The following is a 17393-nucleotide window of genomic DNA, read 5'->3' on the forward strand; positions in this document are numbered from 1 at the left end:
CCTTTACCAGTGATAATTTTTCTTATGTTTTCTTATTTCTGGTTATAGCTTTTTCTTTTCCACTTAAAAAAATTGTTCTTTAACGTTTATTTTTGAGACAGAGACAGAGCATGAACAGGGGAGAGTCAGAGAGAGAGGGAGACACAGCATCTGAAATAGGCTCCAGGCTCTGAGCTGTCAGCCCAGAGCCCGATGCGGGGCTTGAACTCACAGGCCGCGAGATCATGACCTGAGCTGAAGTCAGATGCTTAACCGACTGAGCCACCCAGGCGCCCCTCCACTTAAAGAAGACTCTTTAACATTTCTCGGAAGGTTGGTTAAGTGATTAACTCCTTTAGGTTTTTTGCTTGTCTGGGAACCTTCTATTCTAAATGATAATCTTGCTGAGTATTCTTGGTTGGAATACTCCCAGTGCTTTAAATACATCCTTTCAGTCCCTTTGGGCCTGCAAAATTTCTGAAAAATCAGCTGATAGTCTTATGGGATTTCCTTTGTGACTTTTTTTTTTCCTTGCTGCTTTTAAGGTTCTCTTTTTAACTTTTGCAATTTTAATTATGTCTTCATGTGGCTCTCTTTGGGTTCATCTTATTTGGAATTTTCTGCTTCCTGTACCTGAATGTCCATTTCTTTTGCCATGTTAGTGAAGTTTTTAGTCATTATTTCTTCAAGTAAGTTTTCTGCCCCCCTTCTCTCTCTTTTCTCTTTCTGGGACCTCTATAATGTGAATTTAGTATACTTGATATTTTCCTAGAGGTTCCTTAAATATTGTTTTTACAAAATTCTTTTTTCTTTTTCCTGTTCTGGTGATTTCCACTATTCTGTCTTCAAGATTGCTGATCCATTCTTCTGCATCATCTTATCTGCTGCTGATTCCATGTAGTGTATTTTTCATTTTAATTATTATATTCTTCAGCTCTGATTGGTTAGGTCTTACATTTTCTTTGTTGAAGTTTTCATTGTGTTCCTCTATTCTCCCAATTTCAGTGAGCATTTTTATGACTATTACTTTGAGCTCTTTATCAGATAAATTACCTCCATTTCTTTAGGGTTTTTTTTTTTTCCTGGGATATTTATCTTGTTTGTTTGGAACATACTTCACTGTCTCCTTATTTTAGTTTTATTTTCTGTGTTTGTTTCTATAAATTAGGTGGAATAGCTACCTGTCCTGGTCTTGAAGGAGTGGCCCTGTACAGGACCATATCCTGTGTAGACTGTGACTGGAAGCTTTGGCAGGCTGGTTGGAGGTAAGCAAGTGGGCTAGGTTTGGGGTGGGTGCGGTGTCCCAGGGCACTCACTTGGTATGGTGGTTGAAGCTGGAGTGGGCATAGGCCAGGGAGTCCTGGATGCACTGTGCTAGGGCCACCTTGATGCCAGAGTGGCATGGACTGGGGGATCTAGGGTGTGCTTTGTCAAGGCCATCTTGTGGGGTAGTCCCTGGGTACCCTGCCTAGAGCTGCCCTGGCAGGATGGCTGGAGCTGGAGCAAGCTGGGGGTCCTGGGGTGAATCATGCCAGGGCCACCCTGGTGAGATGGGCACAGGCCAGAGGCATCCTGGGGCACACCATGTCAGAGCTGCCCTTGCAAGACAGCAGGCATGGGCTGAGGGGAATCCTCAGATGCGCTGAACTGGGGCTGTCTGGCTGGTGGGATGACTGGGTTCGGTGTGTGCTGGGGGTGGAGGGAGGAGTCCCAGAGTGCACTGTGCCAGAGCTATCTTGGGGGGATGACTGGAGCTGGTGTGGGCCAGGGGTTCAGGGTCCACTGGGGCAGCCCTGACAGGCTGGCTTAAGCACCTGGTCCCTGCTCCTGCTTGTGCTGTCAAGGTGGAGGAAGAGTGTAAAAAATGACATTCACCGTGCCTCCTATCCTGGAGAGTTCCAGCAGTTTCCTGCCAGTTTGATGGATGCCCTAAGGTTAGTAAACGGATTTCCTTTGCTCATAGTTTAACTAACCTGTTTTTCACTGTGCCTCAGGGTAGATGAATCTGGACTGGGCCCCTCAAGTGACATCTCTCCCTATTGCAGGTTGCTGCTTTGAGGGTGGGGTTCTCATGGTATCGTGTCTCCTACTGTTCTCTGTGTGGTCCCTCTATTGTTTGTTGGGCAGAGACTGCTCAATCAGCTCTCACTTCTTCCTTAGGAGGAACTGCTCTATTATATGTGTGTCAGTGGGAAGAGATGAGTTTAGGGTCTTTCTATGCTGCCATCTTGGGCCACCTCCCTTAATTTTACTACTTTGGTCTTTTAACCTTCATGCTGGCTTTGTAAGTGATTGATCCACTGGCTTTGTTATTTTTCCAGTGAGATTTTTACTTTCCTATACTTTATTGGTGCCATTTCTTCTCAGCTTAACGAAGTCCCTTTAAAACATTTATTGTAGGGCTGGTTTAGTGGTGATGAACTCCTTTAGCTTTTACTTATCTGGAAAGCTGTTAATCTCTCCAATTTGGAATAATCTTGCTGGGCAGAGGATTCTTGGTTGGAAGTTTTTTCCTTTCTGAACTTTGAATATGTCATGCCATTTCCTCCTGGTCTGTAAAGTTTCTGCTGAGAAATCTGATAGCTTTATGGAGTTTTCCTTATATGTAATAAGTTGTTTTTCTCCTGCTGCTGATTTTGTCTTTATTCTTAATTTCTCCATTTTAATTATAATGTGTGTTGGTGTGGATCTCTTTGTGTTTTTCATGGACTTGGATGTCTGATTCCTTTCCCAGAGAAGTTTTCAGCCAGGATTTCTTCAAATTATTTTTCTGGCCCTTTCTGTCTTCCCCTGGGATCTATATAATGTGATTGTTATTCTGCTTGATGTCTGTTAAGGTATCTTCATTTTTCTTAATGCTTTTTTTATTTTGCTGCTTTGTCTGGGTGAGTTCCATAGGTCCTCCTCCAGCTCACCTGATCTATTCTACTTCATCCAGTCTGCTTTGGAACCCCTCTAGTGTATTTTTCAGTTGTTATAACTTCTGTTTGGTACTGTCTTATATATTCTCCTTGTTGAAGTTCACACTGCGTTCATCTGTTCTTCTCCTGAGTTTGGTGAGCATCTTTATGACCATTCCTTGGAACTCTTTATGAAGTAGTTTGTGTATCTCTGTTTCCCTTTTTTCCTGAGGTTTTGTCTTGTTCTTTTGTTTGGAGATATTCTTCTGTCCCCCTCATTTTGTCTGTGTGTGTTTCTGTTAATAGGTAGGTCAGTGACCTCTCTCAGTCTTGAAGGAGTGGCCTTATGTAGGAGATGTCCTGTGGGACCCAGAAGGGCAATCTCCTTTTGTCACCAGGCCAGGTGCCTAAGGGTGTCCTCTATGTGAGCTGTGTGCTCCCTTCTATTGTGGTGGGCTGTGACTGTGGTCCATTGGTAGGCAGGGCTGGCCCCTGGCCCATCTGTGGGGTGTATCTAGGACTACTGGAGTGTGTTGGGTGGGGCTGTCAGTGGAGTATACCCTTTCTGGGGCTAGCAGATTAGAGGGAGAATTCCAGGATGGCCCCCAAGTACTGGTATTATTGAGGTAGACTGAGATTGTAGAAGTGGCTCATACCAGTGTCTCCGTCCCCAGGGGGAGTTTCTGCTGTTTCCCGCTGCTGTGACGGATGCTTTAAGGTTAGTAAATGGATCTCCTTTACTTATGGTCTAGCTTTTTAAAATGGTGTTTTTGCACTGGTCTCTGGGTACAGTGAGTCTGCAACTCAGCCCTTTAAGAGTGCGTTTTCCATTCTCTACAGTTTTATAGTTTTTCTGAACATAATCCTCATTGAGTTTCAAAACCTGGTGTTTTGGCTGTGGAGGATCTAAGGTTTGGGGTGCCTGATGTAGAGCTCAAATCCATCACTCCTCAGGGAAAAGTTCCATACCTTTGAGATCCCTCCTAGTTGTGCTTCCCCATGGCTGATGTGTTTCCCCCCCTGGCAAGTCCACATCTCTGTGTCTCCTCCTTCCCATCCTGATGTTACCCTTTCAGCCTTTGTCGTGGAGGCTTTGGTCATCCAATTTTCAGGTTCCTTTCAGAGGGCATTATTCCATATGTAGTTGTAGATTTGTTGGTTTGTGGAAGGAGGTGAATTCAGGGTCTTGTTACACTGCCATCTCGAGACCAACTCTGTTCTGCCATTTCTTGAGTGTGTTGCCTTGTAATAATTATTTATCGTGTGGCTCTCAGCTTTTTTATCTGTAAAATAGGGTTGAGACTATGTCATGTAACTGTAACCAGCATCCCATTGGTGATCACTTAATGCTCAAACACCTCCCCTAATTTGACCTCCTTTCACATCCCCATCATGAGGCAGCTAGCTGCCTGTGCAGCCAGGTCTTGGGAGGAGTTCCATAATAAAAGCTAAACTCACATTTTGGGGGCATCTGCTATATGCCCACACAGTGCTAAATGTTAACATGGATTGTCTCATTCAGTCTTCACAATGGCTTTGTTAAAGTCGAAGCTTAGAGAAGTGATCTGCTCAGGATCACAGCACATGGCAGGATCGATTTTCTATTCAACGTCAACATATTTGCTTCTAGTTTATGTATCTATTTCCTGTGGGCTTGGTTAGTGTAAGCCAGTATTGATCCCTGAGTGAACAGATGAAAGGAGCACCTCGACCTGTGAGGTGGAAACCTGGTCTCTGTAGTTGTGACCTCTTGTGGCTGTTGGTTCAAGGATGTCCAGAGTCCCAGGGCCAAGGAATGGAAAAATACTGCTCTGGCTCATCTACTCGCTGCCATAGGAGCACTTGGGTGGCTGGGCCACTCTGAATGGAGCCTGTGATGGAGCTGATCATGTGAATAAAGGCAGGGTTGCCACAATCAGGGTCCCTGACTTTGAATTAATAGAACCAATTGTAGCAACAAGGGTTCTGAATGTCCTTCGTGACTTAGACTGAGAGCTAGACAGACAGCCAGAAGGCCTGCAGAACTTAAACACAGAGGCATTTATTGTCAGAGAGGGCAAATCTTACACTCAAATGGGTTTTGCCATATACGCATCAAAAGGGAGATGCCCCCACCTCCCCCCACGGTGCAGGTTCCAGTTATCCTGTGGCCTGGCAACCCCTGTTCTCTTTTCCCAACAGCAGCAGAAGTTGAAGTCCCTCCAGGTTACCCAGCAGCTAGAGGGGATGAGGCAGGACAGACTCCTGAATGCCATCTGCCTTAGTCCCACCTATTCTCTAAGCTTCAGGGAAACTGGAAAACGTCCCAACTGGCAAAGCGTACTTTCTTAAAAAGCTGGACAAAAGTATGGGACATTCCGTTGCTTAACAAAACAAAATCAACTGGTCTGGTGACCTGATGCTGCAGCAACATCTTGGAAGAGACAGGGAGTCTCCCTGGGGAATGAGGGGCAGGAAGAAAGGCCCAGGCATAGATGTCCCCCTCGGAACCTCTGCTCAGAAGGGGGCAGACGGAGGGGCCAAGCCAGTTAGAGAGGGGGTCCCTCCCTGGCTGCATTAGGATGGTCTCTGGTCTTCAGTGCCAGGCCTCAGTCCTCAGTCACAGGTGGGGGAATGAGCTGCAGCTGGAAGTTCTCATTCTGGAAGATGCTGTTGAAAGCAGGGCCACTCTGGGAGCCACTGAACGGCCTGTAGCTGTCACTGCTGCGATTCTGGGAGAGTTCTGTAAGGAGGGCCAGCTGCAAAGGAGGGGACACACATCAACCAAGGTGAGTAGGGGAAGACACTGTGGGTGGGTTTCGCAGGGGGTGTGGAACAGAGTGGAGGGTCCTCAGTTCCTTGGCCTCGAATACACAAGGGACAGCACTGTGCTGCAGGGTATAGACCCCAGGGCTGCATCTCACAAACAAGTAATGTGACTTCGGGCAAGTTCATTTCACTTTCAGGGCCCAAATTTCCTCCTTTAATAATGATGAGACTGCACTGGGGATGTCTCATTCCGAACCTCCCTTGCTCTGAGCACTCCCACCCTGGCTAGCACAGGACCCTGCCGCCCCCTCCCCACACACGCCCTGAGCTGAGGTTCTCAGCAGAGCTTGTTCCACACTCTGCCTCTGACCTCTCCTTTGCAACCTGGATAGCTCCAAGTGTCCAGCTGCCACTTTAAATTCAGGGACTCTACCTGTCCTCTTAGAGTCCTGCTTCCACCAATGACACCAGCAAAACCCTCTGTTAGTGGCTCTGTTCCGAAAGATCAGGTAAGGTTAATACCAACCCACTGGGAAGCCAGACTGTCACTCTGAGGGCCATCCCTTTTACCTCAAAGGCTTTCTGCAAAAGTAGGGAGCAGAGAGCCTGGCCCTCATGATCACAGAAGAGACAAATTTTACACCCAAAGTCCTTCACCTGGACAGGGCAGCTGTGAGGAGTGAGCCATCCAAGTCTGTGTCAGGCTCTGGACCCAAAGTCCACAGGTACTTCTGATAGTCCAAGGTAACTGTAATGAGTGCCTTCTAGGTGCCAGGCACTGTGCTAGGTCCTTTACATATGTACTATTTTTTAAAAACTTATATAAACATTAAAAAATACGGTATTTTGAGAGACAGCGAGCATGTGCGTGAGTGGTGGAGGGGAAGAGAAAGACTCCCGAGCAGGCTCTGCACAGTCAGGGCAGAGCCCAACATGGGGCTCGATCCCACAAACCATGAGATCATGACCTGAGCAAGAATGAAGAATTAACCAACTGAGCCACCTAGGCGCCCCCACATGTGTACTATTTCTAATCTTCCACAACCCTCTGGGTAAAAAACCCAGAGCCCCAAGAGTTAAATTAACTTGCCCCAAGTTACTCTGTGGTGAGTGGCAAATGGTAGTGTGGGATTCAAACTCAGGTCCATGTGGCAAGTTCTGCTCAGCTGAGCCACCGACAGTTGTGCCTTCCCTAGAGGTAACTTGTCTATCACCTGCTCCATACTCACCTACCCTGCCAGGAACCCGGTCTTCTGGCTGACCCAGCAGCTGTTCTCTGATCCTGGCAAGGGGTTCTCTCTCCATCCAAGCACTAATGGCACAAGACTCGCCTGTCTCATTTGTCACTTTTGTTGAAAATTTACTACCAGGATTATGGTAACTGGAGAGACACCCAAAGGACCTCTAAGTTCAAAGTGCCAATTCATCTAAAGCAATCCAGTGACACGTGTGGGGCCCAATTCACAGCACTGGCTCAGAAGCTCCAAGTCACTCAGCTAAGGACACACAGGAGGTACACTTGCTCAAGTATATGCACTGCTGGTCAAGCAGGTTGCAAAGAGATGTCCCTCGCTCTGCTCGAGCCCCATCTCGTGCCACTTCTTATCCTCTACAACCCTCTCAGCTGCCCATCGGCCTGTGAAGTTCTCCGCAAGAACAATTCTGTACAGTGCTGGGAACAGAACGGGCGACAGATGTTACATAAACTCAAAGTTCTTTCACATTCAGACACTGTGAGGTAGAAAGATCAACCACAAAGATATTTTCTATTTCCTAAGAGAAGACATTTCTGTGTTCTACTTCTGTAACTTTGTGATCTGGAATCAAGGAGTCCTGAAAAACGGCTCAACAGTTTGAAGCCGTGGACCTTGCTGAGAAGGCCCAGAAAACCAACTCCTGGGGCAGAGCTTGGCTGAGGCTGAGAAGGGACACAGGTGATGCCAGTTCAATAAAGCTGCTGGACCACATTCAGGAGACCCCTGGAGAAGTCCCCTGGGATAAAAACCAACTCTCAAAGAAGGAACACAAGTTTTCCTCTGGGCTACCAAACCACCCAGCAGGCATCTGCATAAGAACAGGGTGGGAGAAGGGAGTCCAGGCCTAAAAGACACACAGTCTGTGCAAGCTCAGGATAAGCTCAGAGGACAAATCTGGCCGGACAGGAATTTAGGTATGACTTGGGGAGTGGAGAAGGTGGTAATCTGGACTCCACCTTCAGGTTACAGAGGTCCAGGAAAGTGTTTAAACAAGAGGGTAACAAGACATTGGGGTCTGGAGTGAGCACCCAGACAGCAGCATGGAGCAAGGACAGAAGATCTGCAGCGGCCTCTGTGAGTGACAGTTTGGAGGGGAGGGGAAGGGAAGAAATACAGAGGAGGAAAAAAAAAGATGCCTACCCGATCTCTGGGGGAAAGGGCTGTTGTGGGGTTTCTGCTCTGGGTGACTGGACAGGCCACCTGGAGATAGGCAGTAGGCAAGGAAGGACAGGCTGAGAAAGTTACTGAGCACGCCTGGGACGGGCCTGTGGGGCACCCAGACGGACGCTGGGGCATGACTGCTAGCAGCTCTTCCAGTCTGTTCTCTTCTACAGTTCTAGACAGGCACTCAGAGTTTGAGCTCAGGGCCTTTGGAATGAAGACCAATCTTCCTAGTCTCCACTGCAGTTCCCACTGGCTCTGTATCCTCTGCTAAATCCAGAATGCTCCCTGGGGCTGGGGCTCCACATGGCCTTAACCAGGGTTCCAAACTGAAGAGGCAGTGGGAGGACCTGAGGACACTGCATTTCCCAAACAGTATCTATAAATAGGGAAATACAAATCTAAACCACTACATAAACATTACCCGGGAACTTCCTCGGTAGAGACGGCAAAGTTGATCAAACGCTTGGATTTGCTGTGGGTCCAGAACAGGTTCTGAGGCTGCCTGTAAATTAGAAAAGATAAGGTAAACAAAACCCATGGTCGGCCTCTGCACGTGGCCAATGCTGAAACAGAACAGGGTCTTCCTTTGTGCTTTTCAGAGGAAACCCACGCCACCAGCAAACAGATTTTACTGAACATTGATTAGAATTGGGCGCATCTTTTCCTCCTCAATATTTTTACTGTCTTTGGGGGGGAAACGTACTAAGAGCTCAGAGAAAATGGAAGCAAGAGTACCCTTGAAATCACTCATGCCGGCCTAGGGTGGAACTATGTTACCGCTTCAGCCCCTATCTGGGTGAAAAGGATCTCGTTTTCGGTCCAGAGAGCAGCTGTCAGTGACGAGGCTCACACCTCATGCGCTTCTGGAATCCCACAGTTGTGGCCCCAAAGTAACACTTAGTTCTTGTGATGCTGTCAGTGGTGTGGGGATGGCTGAGGACAAGGTGGCTCGGTGGAAATCCTGGGAGGGGCGGTATGATCCAAAACAGCCCGAAAGAGAACAGTAGACCCATGGAGGCTCTGTTTTTCATTCTGTTCCATGTCTCTGAGTCTGCCAGACACATGGAGAGATCATTCTCTAATGAGAACGTTTAAACTTGCCTTGACACTTTTTATTTATTTTTAAAGGGGTACCTGGGTGGCTCAGTTGGTTAAGCAACCGACTTTGGTTCAGGTCATGATCTCATGGTTTGTGGGTTCGAGCCCCCACATAGGGCTCTGTGCTGACAGCTCAGAGCCTGGAGCCTGCTTCAGGTTCAGTGTCTCCATCTCTCTCTGCGCTTTGCCTGCTTGTGCTCTTTCTCTCTCTCAAAAATAAACAGAAAAAAAAAATGAGAGAGAGAAAGCGTACTTTCAAGTGGGGGAGAGGTAGAGAGAGAGGGAGAGAAACAATCCCAAACAGGCTTAGCACCGAGTGCAGAGCCTGGCACAGGCTCAATCTCATGACAGTCAGATTATGACCTGAGTCGATATCAATAGTTGGATGCTCTTGTAGGAAAAATATCGTATTTTTGGAGATAAAGTGTGTGGAGTGTTACACTTCTGACAAACACTAGGTAAAATACGCAGGGGAGATCCAAGCTAAAGACGATCTGTAAGTCTAAGAAAGACTATACACCTAGCTCCAACAAAGCAAAACAAGAAAAAAATATAATTATCTTTGAGACACTTAACGAAAAACATGGTTTTGCCACCTGGTTTCCTGAATCCCTTTAGTATTACTAAATACTAAATAATTACTTGCCACTGCCACAGTCCATATGACAAGGGACCAGCCACCCCCATTTCACCTGTGCTTATTCCCTGGTTACTCTGTAATAAGGTTTAACTAGGAAGGCCCACCCAGAAACAAGTCAGCAGTAGACTGAGAAGGGTGTTGGGAGGTGGGGGTGATGGTGAGGGGCAAGGCAAGTTAATTAAAAAGAAGATTTAAATGTTAAGTTTGCATATGATCAAGCGGCAAGAGCCAGAAAAGGTCTCCCCTTATAGAAGTATTTTTATAAAACAGTCCTTTGCCTTGAAGGGATATTGTAAGAAAAAAATCTCATGAAATGTACTATTGTACTTGCTACAAAAGTGTGGATAGTACAGGCCACTTACAGCGATCCACTGAAAAAAGTCCCATCAGACTCTGCACTGAGAAGAGCTGTACTGGACCCAGACTTGCTAATAATTGTATTTTCTTTTCTGCTTTTATCACTAGGGAACGCAGGGCTAAAGAGTCAGCTGCATAGACTAGCAACTGCTGAGGACTTGGTGGCACACATTTATGTATGCAATTACAACCCAGTTTTATATTCTTCTTCAATCATATAGTTGTTTTTTTTTTAAATCTAATTTCCTCATTTATTTACTTCATTTATGGATGTATTTTGGAACCAACTCAAATCATTGAGGCCGGAAAGTGAAGGCCGGGTCAAGTCATAAGTAGAAAATGCCACTGCTAAAAACAGAATCATGCTTTCACCACCCCCGCTGCCCCCCAGGAAATACTATGTGGCAGAAGAGTCTATTCCAGGCACAGAATAAATGGCTCCAGCCTCTGGGAGTTTGCTCACCGAGGCAGAAAGTGCAAAAGTCAAAAATGATGGTCCAGCTCATGTTTTATGAGCCAGTACCTCTCAGATTTTAAGGTGCATAATAATCACTGAGAGGTCTGGTTAGCAGGTTTGGGGTGGGGTCTGCGATTCTGGGTTTCTAGCATATCTCCCCCACCCCACCCCCCACCCCCCGGAGTGCTGAGACTGCTAGCTAGTCTAGCTAGTGTCAGTCTGCACTTCCAGGCCCAGGTGCTAATCTGTACTGCAAGAACAGTTCAGGGCAGCCAGAGACGTCCCGTCCTGAGTCCTGTGGTAACAGGAGGCTCTCGGATTACGAGTATTTTGCCCCCCATTGATTCAACTGTACCAAATCAACCACTCAATTAGCATTTCTTTTTTTCTAATGCACTAGGGATTAGTGGTTTTCAACTAGTGGTTTCAATTAGTGGTTTTCAATTAGACTAGGGATGTTGGTTTTCAACACTTACTAGGTTCACACGCACCTACCAACCCTTGGATATAATAAGAAAATTATTTAATAAGGATGTTCCTGCCACATGCTTTGTTTTGAATCTTATGGAACTGCAAGCCCTACACCTATTTTACTAAATAAGTGCTCACGACTGTGTAAACTGAGGAAGAGAAGGCTAGGAGACTTGCCTAATATGAATAAAAATTTCGGAACCAATTAAGGGTCCATAAACAGGACCTTTACCTTATTAACCCTAGTCCTCCCCTTGTCTGAGGAAATCCTCAGCGTCCTAGAGCCTGGAAAGCAAGAGCTTTTTGGTGAATGTACTGACTTCTTCCCAGCCCGCTGTTGTGGACCTGAGCTGCGGCCTCCAGCCCTGCTATCCCTCCTGCACACTGGCTCCCCCCATAGCCATTTCTCTGTTCTCATGGAGTGTTTGTGCAGCCTTTCGTCCATGGGAAATCTTGGGAAACCAAGGACCGGTTTTCCCTCTGATATCTGTGAATGCCTTAACCTCCTTTATTCTACATTAAGTCCTAGTTCAGGTTCTTTTGAGAACGGGGGGTGGGGGTGGGGTGGGGGGGGGAAGGGGCAGAGAATCCGAGCGGGCACTGCTCTGGTAGGTTAGCTCAATGCAGAGGGTCACCTGAGCTGAAACCAAGAGTCCACATGCTTAACTGACTCAGCCACCCAGGCACCCCAGTCCTATTTTAGCCTTAGAACTCCAAATGGTGAAACACTTCAATAAAATAACCATGATTTTGAAAACAAAAACAAAAACAAAACTCTAGTTCTCCTTTGCTAGGAGAACACATAAACACACACATACACAGACTCAGAATTTCCAACAATATGACATGCCCAGATCAGTGTGCAGTGGTGGCTTGTCAGGGTCTTACTCCTCCTCGAGGCCCTTGAACTCCTTGGAAATACCAAAAGAAGGAGTTTCCAACAATGGCATCTTTCAGAAACTGAAAAATGCAGTTGTTCCACGGGTGTGAAATAACTGAGGATTACAGGTCCTATCTTACAATGCAAGCCATCATCCTGGACAACCAGAGACTGAACTAAGGAGTGACTGCTGGGGCTTCCCCGGAACCCCCTGGAAGCAAAGTCACTGCAGGTTGGAGACGCCCTGTTCTTGCCTGAGCCATAACGCTGTCACTGCAGTAAAGTTAAGGCAAGTCATTTGAGGCAAAATGGGAGAGCTGGTTGTAGACGTGCCCGGGACCTAGTAGACGTTCACCTGATTTAAAGGCCTTCCTAGAATAAGACAGTACTTTTAAAAAGGAAGCATTCAGGAAATGACTAGTCAATCACTGAGGCAAGCATTTCTGTACTCTTTTTCCTGGTGCAGGCTTGAAGAGTGGGATGGGGAGACGATGAGAGGAGGGACAGGGTCTCTGGGATGGCAGCTTGTGTGCTGAAGACCCGTTTAGCTGGTTTGTGCCCTGCCTATGCAGGCTCCTGCCCTATCACCTCCAGGCCTCGTGAGCGGAAGACCCAGTTCTACGGTTTAACAAGTATCTCTGGAGTCCCTGCTATTATCAGGCCTGAGGCACAAAGATGAACAAGAAGAGCCTAACATCCCAGCATCTGTGGGGCATGAAAACCCCGCAAAAAGATTTCACCTTCTCCAGTGCCGATAAAATAATATATGGTTGTTATTGTGCCTCAGCAGCCTCTCAAGCTCTGCTTACTCGCCAGAGCAGGCCTCATTTGCAACATGCTCTCACATCGTCTACATAAACCAACAGGACGTCCCTGCTATTGCAACATTTTTGGGCCCAGATTACACCTTTGCACGTGAGACATGGAAGCGTCAGGTCGGCACGCTCTCCGGAACGCCTCCTCCGTGCGCCCCAGTCCTGTCGACCGATCAGCTTCCACGTGAACCCTGCAGAACCGCTGTGTCACATTCACGGTGGTGTGATTCTGTTAGACCGTGAGCCACCTGAACACCAGTGCGGTGTCTTGGTCACTCTTCTGTCCCCCATGCTCCATATCCAGCAAACGCTCAAGAAACTGCTGCTGAACAACCACATACCCTGGTCCATTTGGAACTGTCCATTTTAGGTGTCTGAACCTACAGTCGCTTGGCTCTCCTGGTCCAGTGTGAAATCACTGGCCCTTGTCTTCCTGTTTCAAGAACTCGGGACCTGTAAAGATTTTTTGTGATTTCTGGCATATCTGCCCTATATCTCAGAGAAGACGTCAATGTCATTTTATCTAATTCGCTTTCGGAGCAAGGATTATTTTTAAAATATCAAAAATATAGGTATCAACCCTTTTAAGAGGTAGGAAAATTTACCAAGCAAGTGGGGACTTGTAGTTAAAAGCCTCTTTCTGGTGTTGCCTTAGTACTTCCGAGGGCAGACCTTCCACTTGGTGTGACTGTGGCCTGTGGTGGGGGGGAGACCGGGCCTGCTCCCCATGTGTGGCTGGTGGTTAAGAGCTTACACACTGAAGCCATCTGCCTAAGCCCAAACCTGACATCGCCACTCACCAGACCACACGTAGGCAAGTTACCTGTTCTGAGCTGGTTGGTTTTTTCGTTTTTCTTTTGTAATGTGGGATAAACTAATAGCTGTGCCACAGAAGGTGGCTGGGATTGGGAAGTGATGCATACAGCACTTGGGAAATGCCCAGGGAGCTGTAAGTTCTCATTTGGGGTTATTTATTGGACGAGGCACACAAGGGCCCTGCATGCACAACCACACCCAGAGCCAGTCTAACACGGGACTCTGGTCGTGCACACCTCCTCCTAATGTGGCCAATGAAAGGGAAAGAAAGCAGACATAGAGCGCAGTGCAGTCCAAAGTGGCAAAGGTGGCAAAGGAAGGGGTGTCAAAGAGAGGGAGTGGGGGGAAAGCTTTACAAAAAGGAGAGCTCCCCAAGGACGGGGCCTCTGTCTTCTCCTGCTTATGGGCACCCGCACTGGATTTGGCACAGAGCACTTGTGAAATAATTGCCTGTGGGTGAGATGCAGGAAGGGACGGGAAGGGCAAGCAAGCATTTCTCTTGGTCACATGCTCATAGGAGCTTTCTCAAGCCCTCTGCGGTGCAGCAGGAACACAGGCACGGACTCTGGCAGACCTGGGCTCCACCAGGATTCTGCAACAACTAGCCGAGGGCCTCTGGCCAACTTATTTAGCTTTTCTCAGTCTCTGTCATTATCTGTAAACTACATTGCAGAACTGTTGTGAGGACCGGAGGTAACATGTGGGCCTGGTGCCTATTTGATGTTCAATAAACGGCAGCGATTACTGCAACTGTGTCATCTATACTCCCAGGAGAAGAGCCTCGGGGAAAGAACAATGGGCTGGGACTCAGGAGCCCTGAGCTCTAATTCTGTCACAGCCCCTTACATAACTTGAGCAGGTCATGGCACTCCCCCGGGTCTATATTCTGATCAAGAGGCAAGGTCACCAGGGGCCACTCTCTACCACCAGGGAGAGATTACCATGAGATAATAAGCATTTAGAGCACAAAGGTTTCAAGTAAGTAAGTAAGTAAGTAAGTAAGTATGTAAGTAACATTTACTGAAATTACTCATGGCAAAGGAGGAGTTAAGATGGTGGAGAAACACGGGGACCCTGGGCTTTCCTTGTCCTTCAAACAGAGCTGTTTTGAGGTCAGACCACTTGAACACCCAGCAAACTGATCTGCAGAGTGGCAGAAGGATCTCTACGGTTGGAGGGAGACAGGTGGCAGGTGCACGGTGTGTGGATACGAATGGGGGAGAAAAAAGAGCATTGCCGCAGAGCGGAGGGAACTCTTCCATGGAGAGACAAAAGGGAAAGAAAAAAGAAAAGGGTTGAGAAAGTGCAGCATTGGATTCACACAAGAGGAAAACCTCTCTGGACCACAGACTGGGCAGCGAGAAGTACTGAGTGTCCCGGATCTTTTTTGTAAACAGCGTTTGGAGCTCAAAATCCAAGGTTTTGGAAGTGCGTGACTTTTTCCAGAATGGAGCCTTGGCATGTGCTCCCGGGCAGGAGGGAGCTGGCCTAGAGAGCATAGCATAGGGTGGTGTAGAGATCTCTGGGGCACACTGGGAAAGAACATTCCCCTTCCTAGAGTACTTTTGGAAGAGGGTTTTTTGCATCCCCTAGGATAAAAGACCCTGTAGGTGCCAGCCAAAGGCCTTTCATCAGTAGAGTAGAGAGCCTCTATTCTGGAAGATGGGGGAAGATCCATGCGGTGCCAGCTCCTTTAAGGCTGAGTTTTGAATCCCAGCCACACGTCAAAGAAAAAACACAGGAGATCTGTGGCACAGGGCAAGCTAAGTGCCCTTGCTACTCTGTGAGGGGGGCCTGACAGCAGGGGTTGAGATCCTCGGTCGGTCCAGGATGAGAGACTGGGGTGGTGCCATTTTCCCCCAATACCAACATGGTGGGACCTCAGAGAACACCACAGTGGCCCCAGTGAAGATGGGACCTACTTACACCAAACACCCTCCCCCCAACCCGTGCCTGACAACTGTTCATTTACTGGGGCAAGAAGGACTCTGAGCCAGCACAGGGGACCTCTCCTCCAAAGACCAGCATGGGCAGCATTCCCTATGCCCTAAGTGCACTGAAAATCGTGCCTCAAAATGACACTGACAGTTCTTTTTTCTTTTGTTGTTCCTTCTTCTTTTCTTTTGGAATCAAGCTCAGAGTTTCTTGTTTGTTTTTTTCAATTCCTTTTCTTTTTTTTTTTTTTTTTGGATCAGGCTTTTTTTTCTTTCTTTCTTTCTTTCTTTCTTTTTTTCTTTCTTTCTTTTTCTTGTCTTTGTCTTTGGAATCAGCCTTATGGTTTTTTATTCTGTTTTGTTTTTGTTTTTGTTCTCTTCCCTTTTCTCCTTTTTTGGGATCTGGCTCCCCCTGCTTTTTTCCAGGATTGTTTTAACAAACAAATCAAAGCACACCTAGTAAAAGGTCCAAACACTCCTCATGGCAAGCAAGGAGGAGGTCTGCAGAGGACTGAGCAGTGGGAAAGGGCAGCCAAAACCCAACAGCAGAGTGCACACAGCATACACCAGAAACACTTCCTAAAGTGCCAGGCAGGCCCCGGACAGTGTACGACCCCTTTTTGATACAGCAGTACGCTCAGGTGCAGGAAACATGCAAGCTTTTAAAACACACACAAGATAGAAACTTAGTCAAAATGACAAGATGGAGGAATTCCCCCCCAAAAGAAAGGTCAAGAAGAAATCACAGCCAGGGACGCACTCAAAACAGATGTAAGCAATATATCTGAACAAGGATTTAGAACAACAGTCATGAGACAGGTGGCTAGGTTTGAAAACAGCATAAAAGACACCAGAGAGACCCTTGCTGCAAGAGACGAAAGGCCTAAGAACTAGTCAGGATGAAACAAAAAATGCTGTAACTGAGATGCAAAATAAACTGGATACAGTGAGAATGAGGAGGAAGCAGAGGAGAGAATAGGTGAAACAGAAGATAAAATTATGGAAAATAATAAAGCTGAAAAAAAGAGCGAAGAGAAATAACTAGAGCACGAGGAGAGACTTAGAGCAACTAAGTGATTCCATGAAATGAAACAGTATCTGTTATCAAAGGAGTCCTGAAGAAGAGCAAGTAAAAGGGGCAGAAGTTTTATTTGAACAAATCATAGCTGAGAACTTCCCTAATCTGGAGAAGGAAACTGGGCACAGAGACCCCCCCTCAAAATCAACAAAAACAGGTCAGCACCATGACATATCATAGCAAAACACAAAGATAAGGAGAGAATTCTGAAAGAAGCTAGGGACAGAAGGTCCTGAACCTACACGGGTAGACACGTAAGGTCAGCAGCACACCTGTCCACTGAAACTTGGCAGGCCAGGAAGAATGGCAGGAAATATTCAATGTGCTGAATGGGGAAAAATATGCAGCCAAGAATTCTTATCCAGCAAGGCTGTCATTCGGAACAGGAGAGATAAAGAGTTTCCCAGACAAAACGAAAGGAGTTTGTGACAACTAAACCAGACCTGCAAGTAATTTTAAGGGGGACTCTGAGTGGAGGAAAAAAAAAAAAAAAAAGACCAAAGCAGCAAAGACTACAAAGGACCAGAGGACATCACCAGAAACACCAACTCCAACACAATGGCACTAAATTCATATCTTTCAATCATGGAAATGGACTAAATGCTTCAATCAAAAGACATAGGGTATCAGAATAAAACAAAAACAAAAAACCCCAAGATCCATCTAGATGCTGCCGACAAGAGACTCATTTTAGACCTAAAAACACCTGCAGATTCAAAGTGAAGGGATGGAGAGCCATCTATCATGCCAAGGGACAGCAAAAGAGAGCCGGAGTAACTATACTTATATCGGACAACTAG

The 17393-nt window shown here is 46.8% G+C and overlaps 1 protein-coding gene across 6 annotated transcripts in view; it reads right to left on the reverse strand.

Moving 5' to 3' along the window:
* Positions 1–4900: 4900 nt before the first annotated feature.
* The window catches only part of VPS8 (VPS8 subunit of CORVET complex), a 254914-nt gene continuing 242421 nt past the window's right edge, over positions 4901–17393 (reverse strand). For 4 of the 6 annotated variants that reach the window (XM_043594694.1, XM_043594695.1, XM_043594692.1 and 1 more), the window contains 2 exons: positions 8469–8549; positions 4901–5617 (listed from right to left, as the gene is read on the reverse strand). In XM_043594694.1, the coding sequence (XP_043450629.1) occupies positions 5468–5617; positions 8469–8549 (231 nt within the window). In that variant the 3' untranslated portion in view covers positions 4901–5467. Of the gene's footprint in view, positions 5618–7164; positions 7300–8468; positions 8550–13106; positions 13219–17393 lie in introns of all 6 variants that reach the window. The other 2 variants (XR_006299413.1, XR_006299414.1) reach the window with 2 other exon arrangements.

Source organism: Prionailurus bengalensis, chromosome C2, assembly GCF_016509475.1.
Source record: "Prionailurus bengalensis isolate Pbe53 chromosome C2, Fcat_Pben_1.1_paternal_pri, whole genome shotgun sequence".
Lineage (NCBI taxonomy): Eukaryota > Metazoa > Chordata > Mammalia > Carnivora > Felidae > Prionailurus > Prionailurus bengalensis.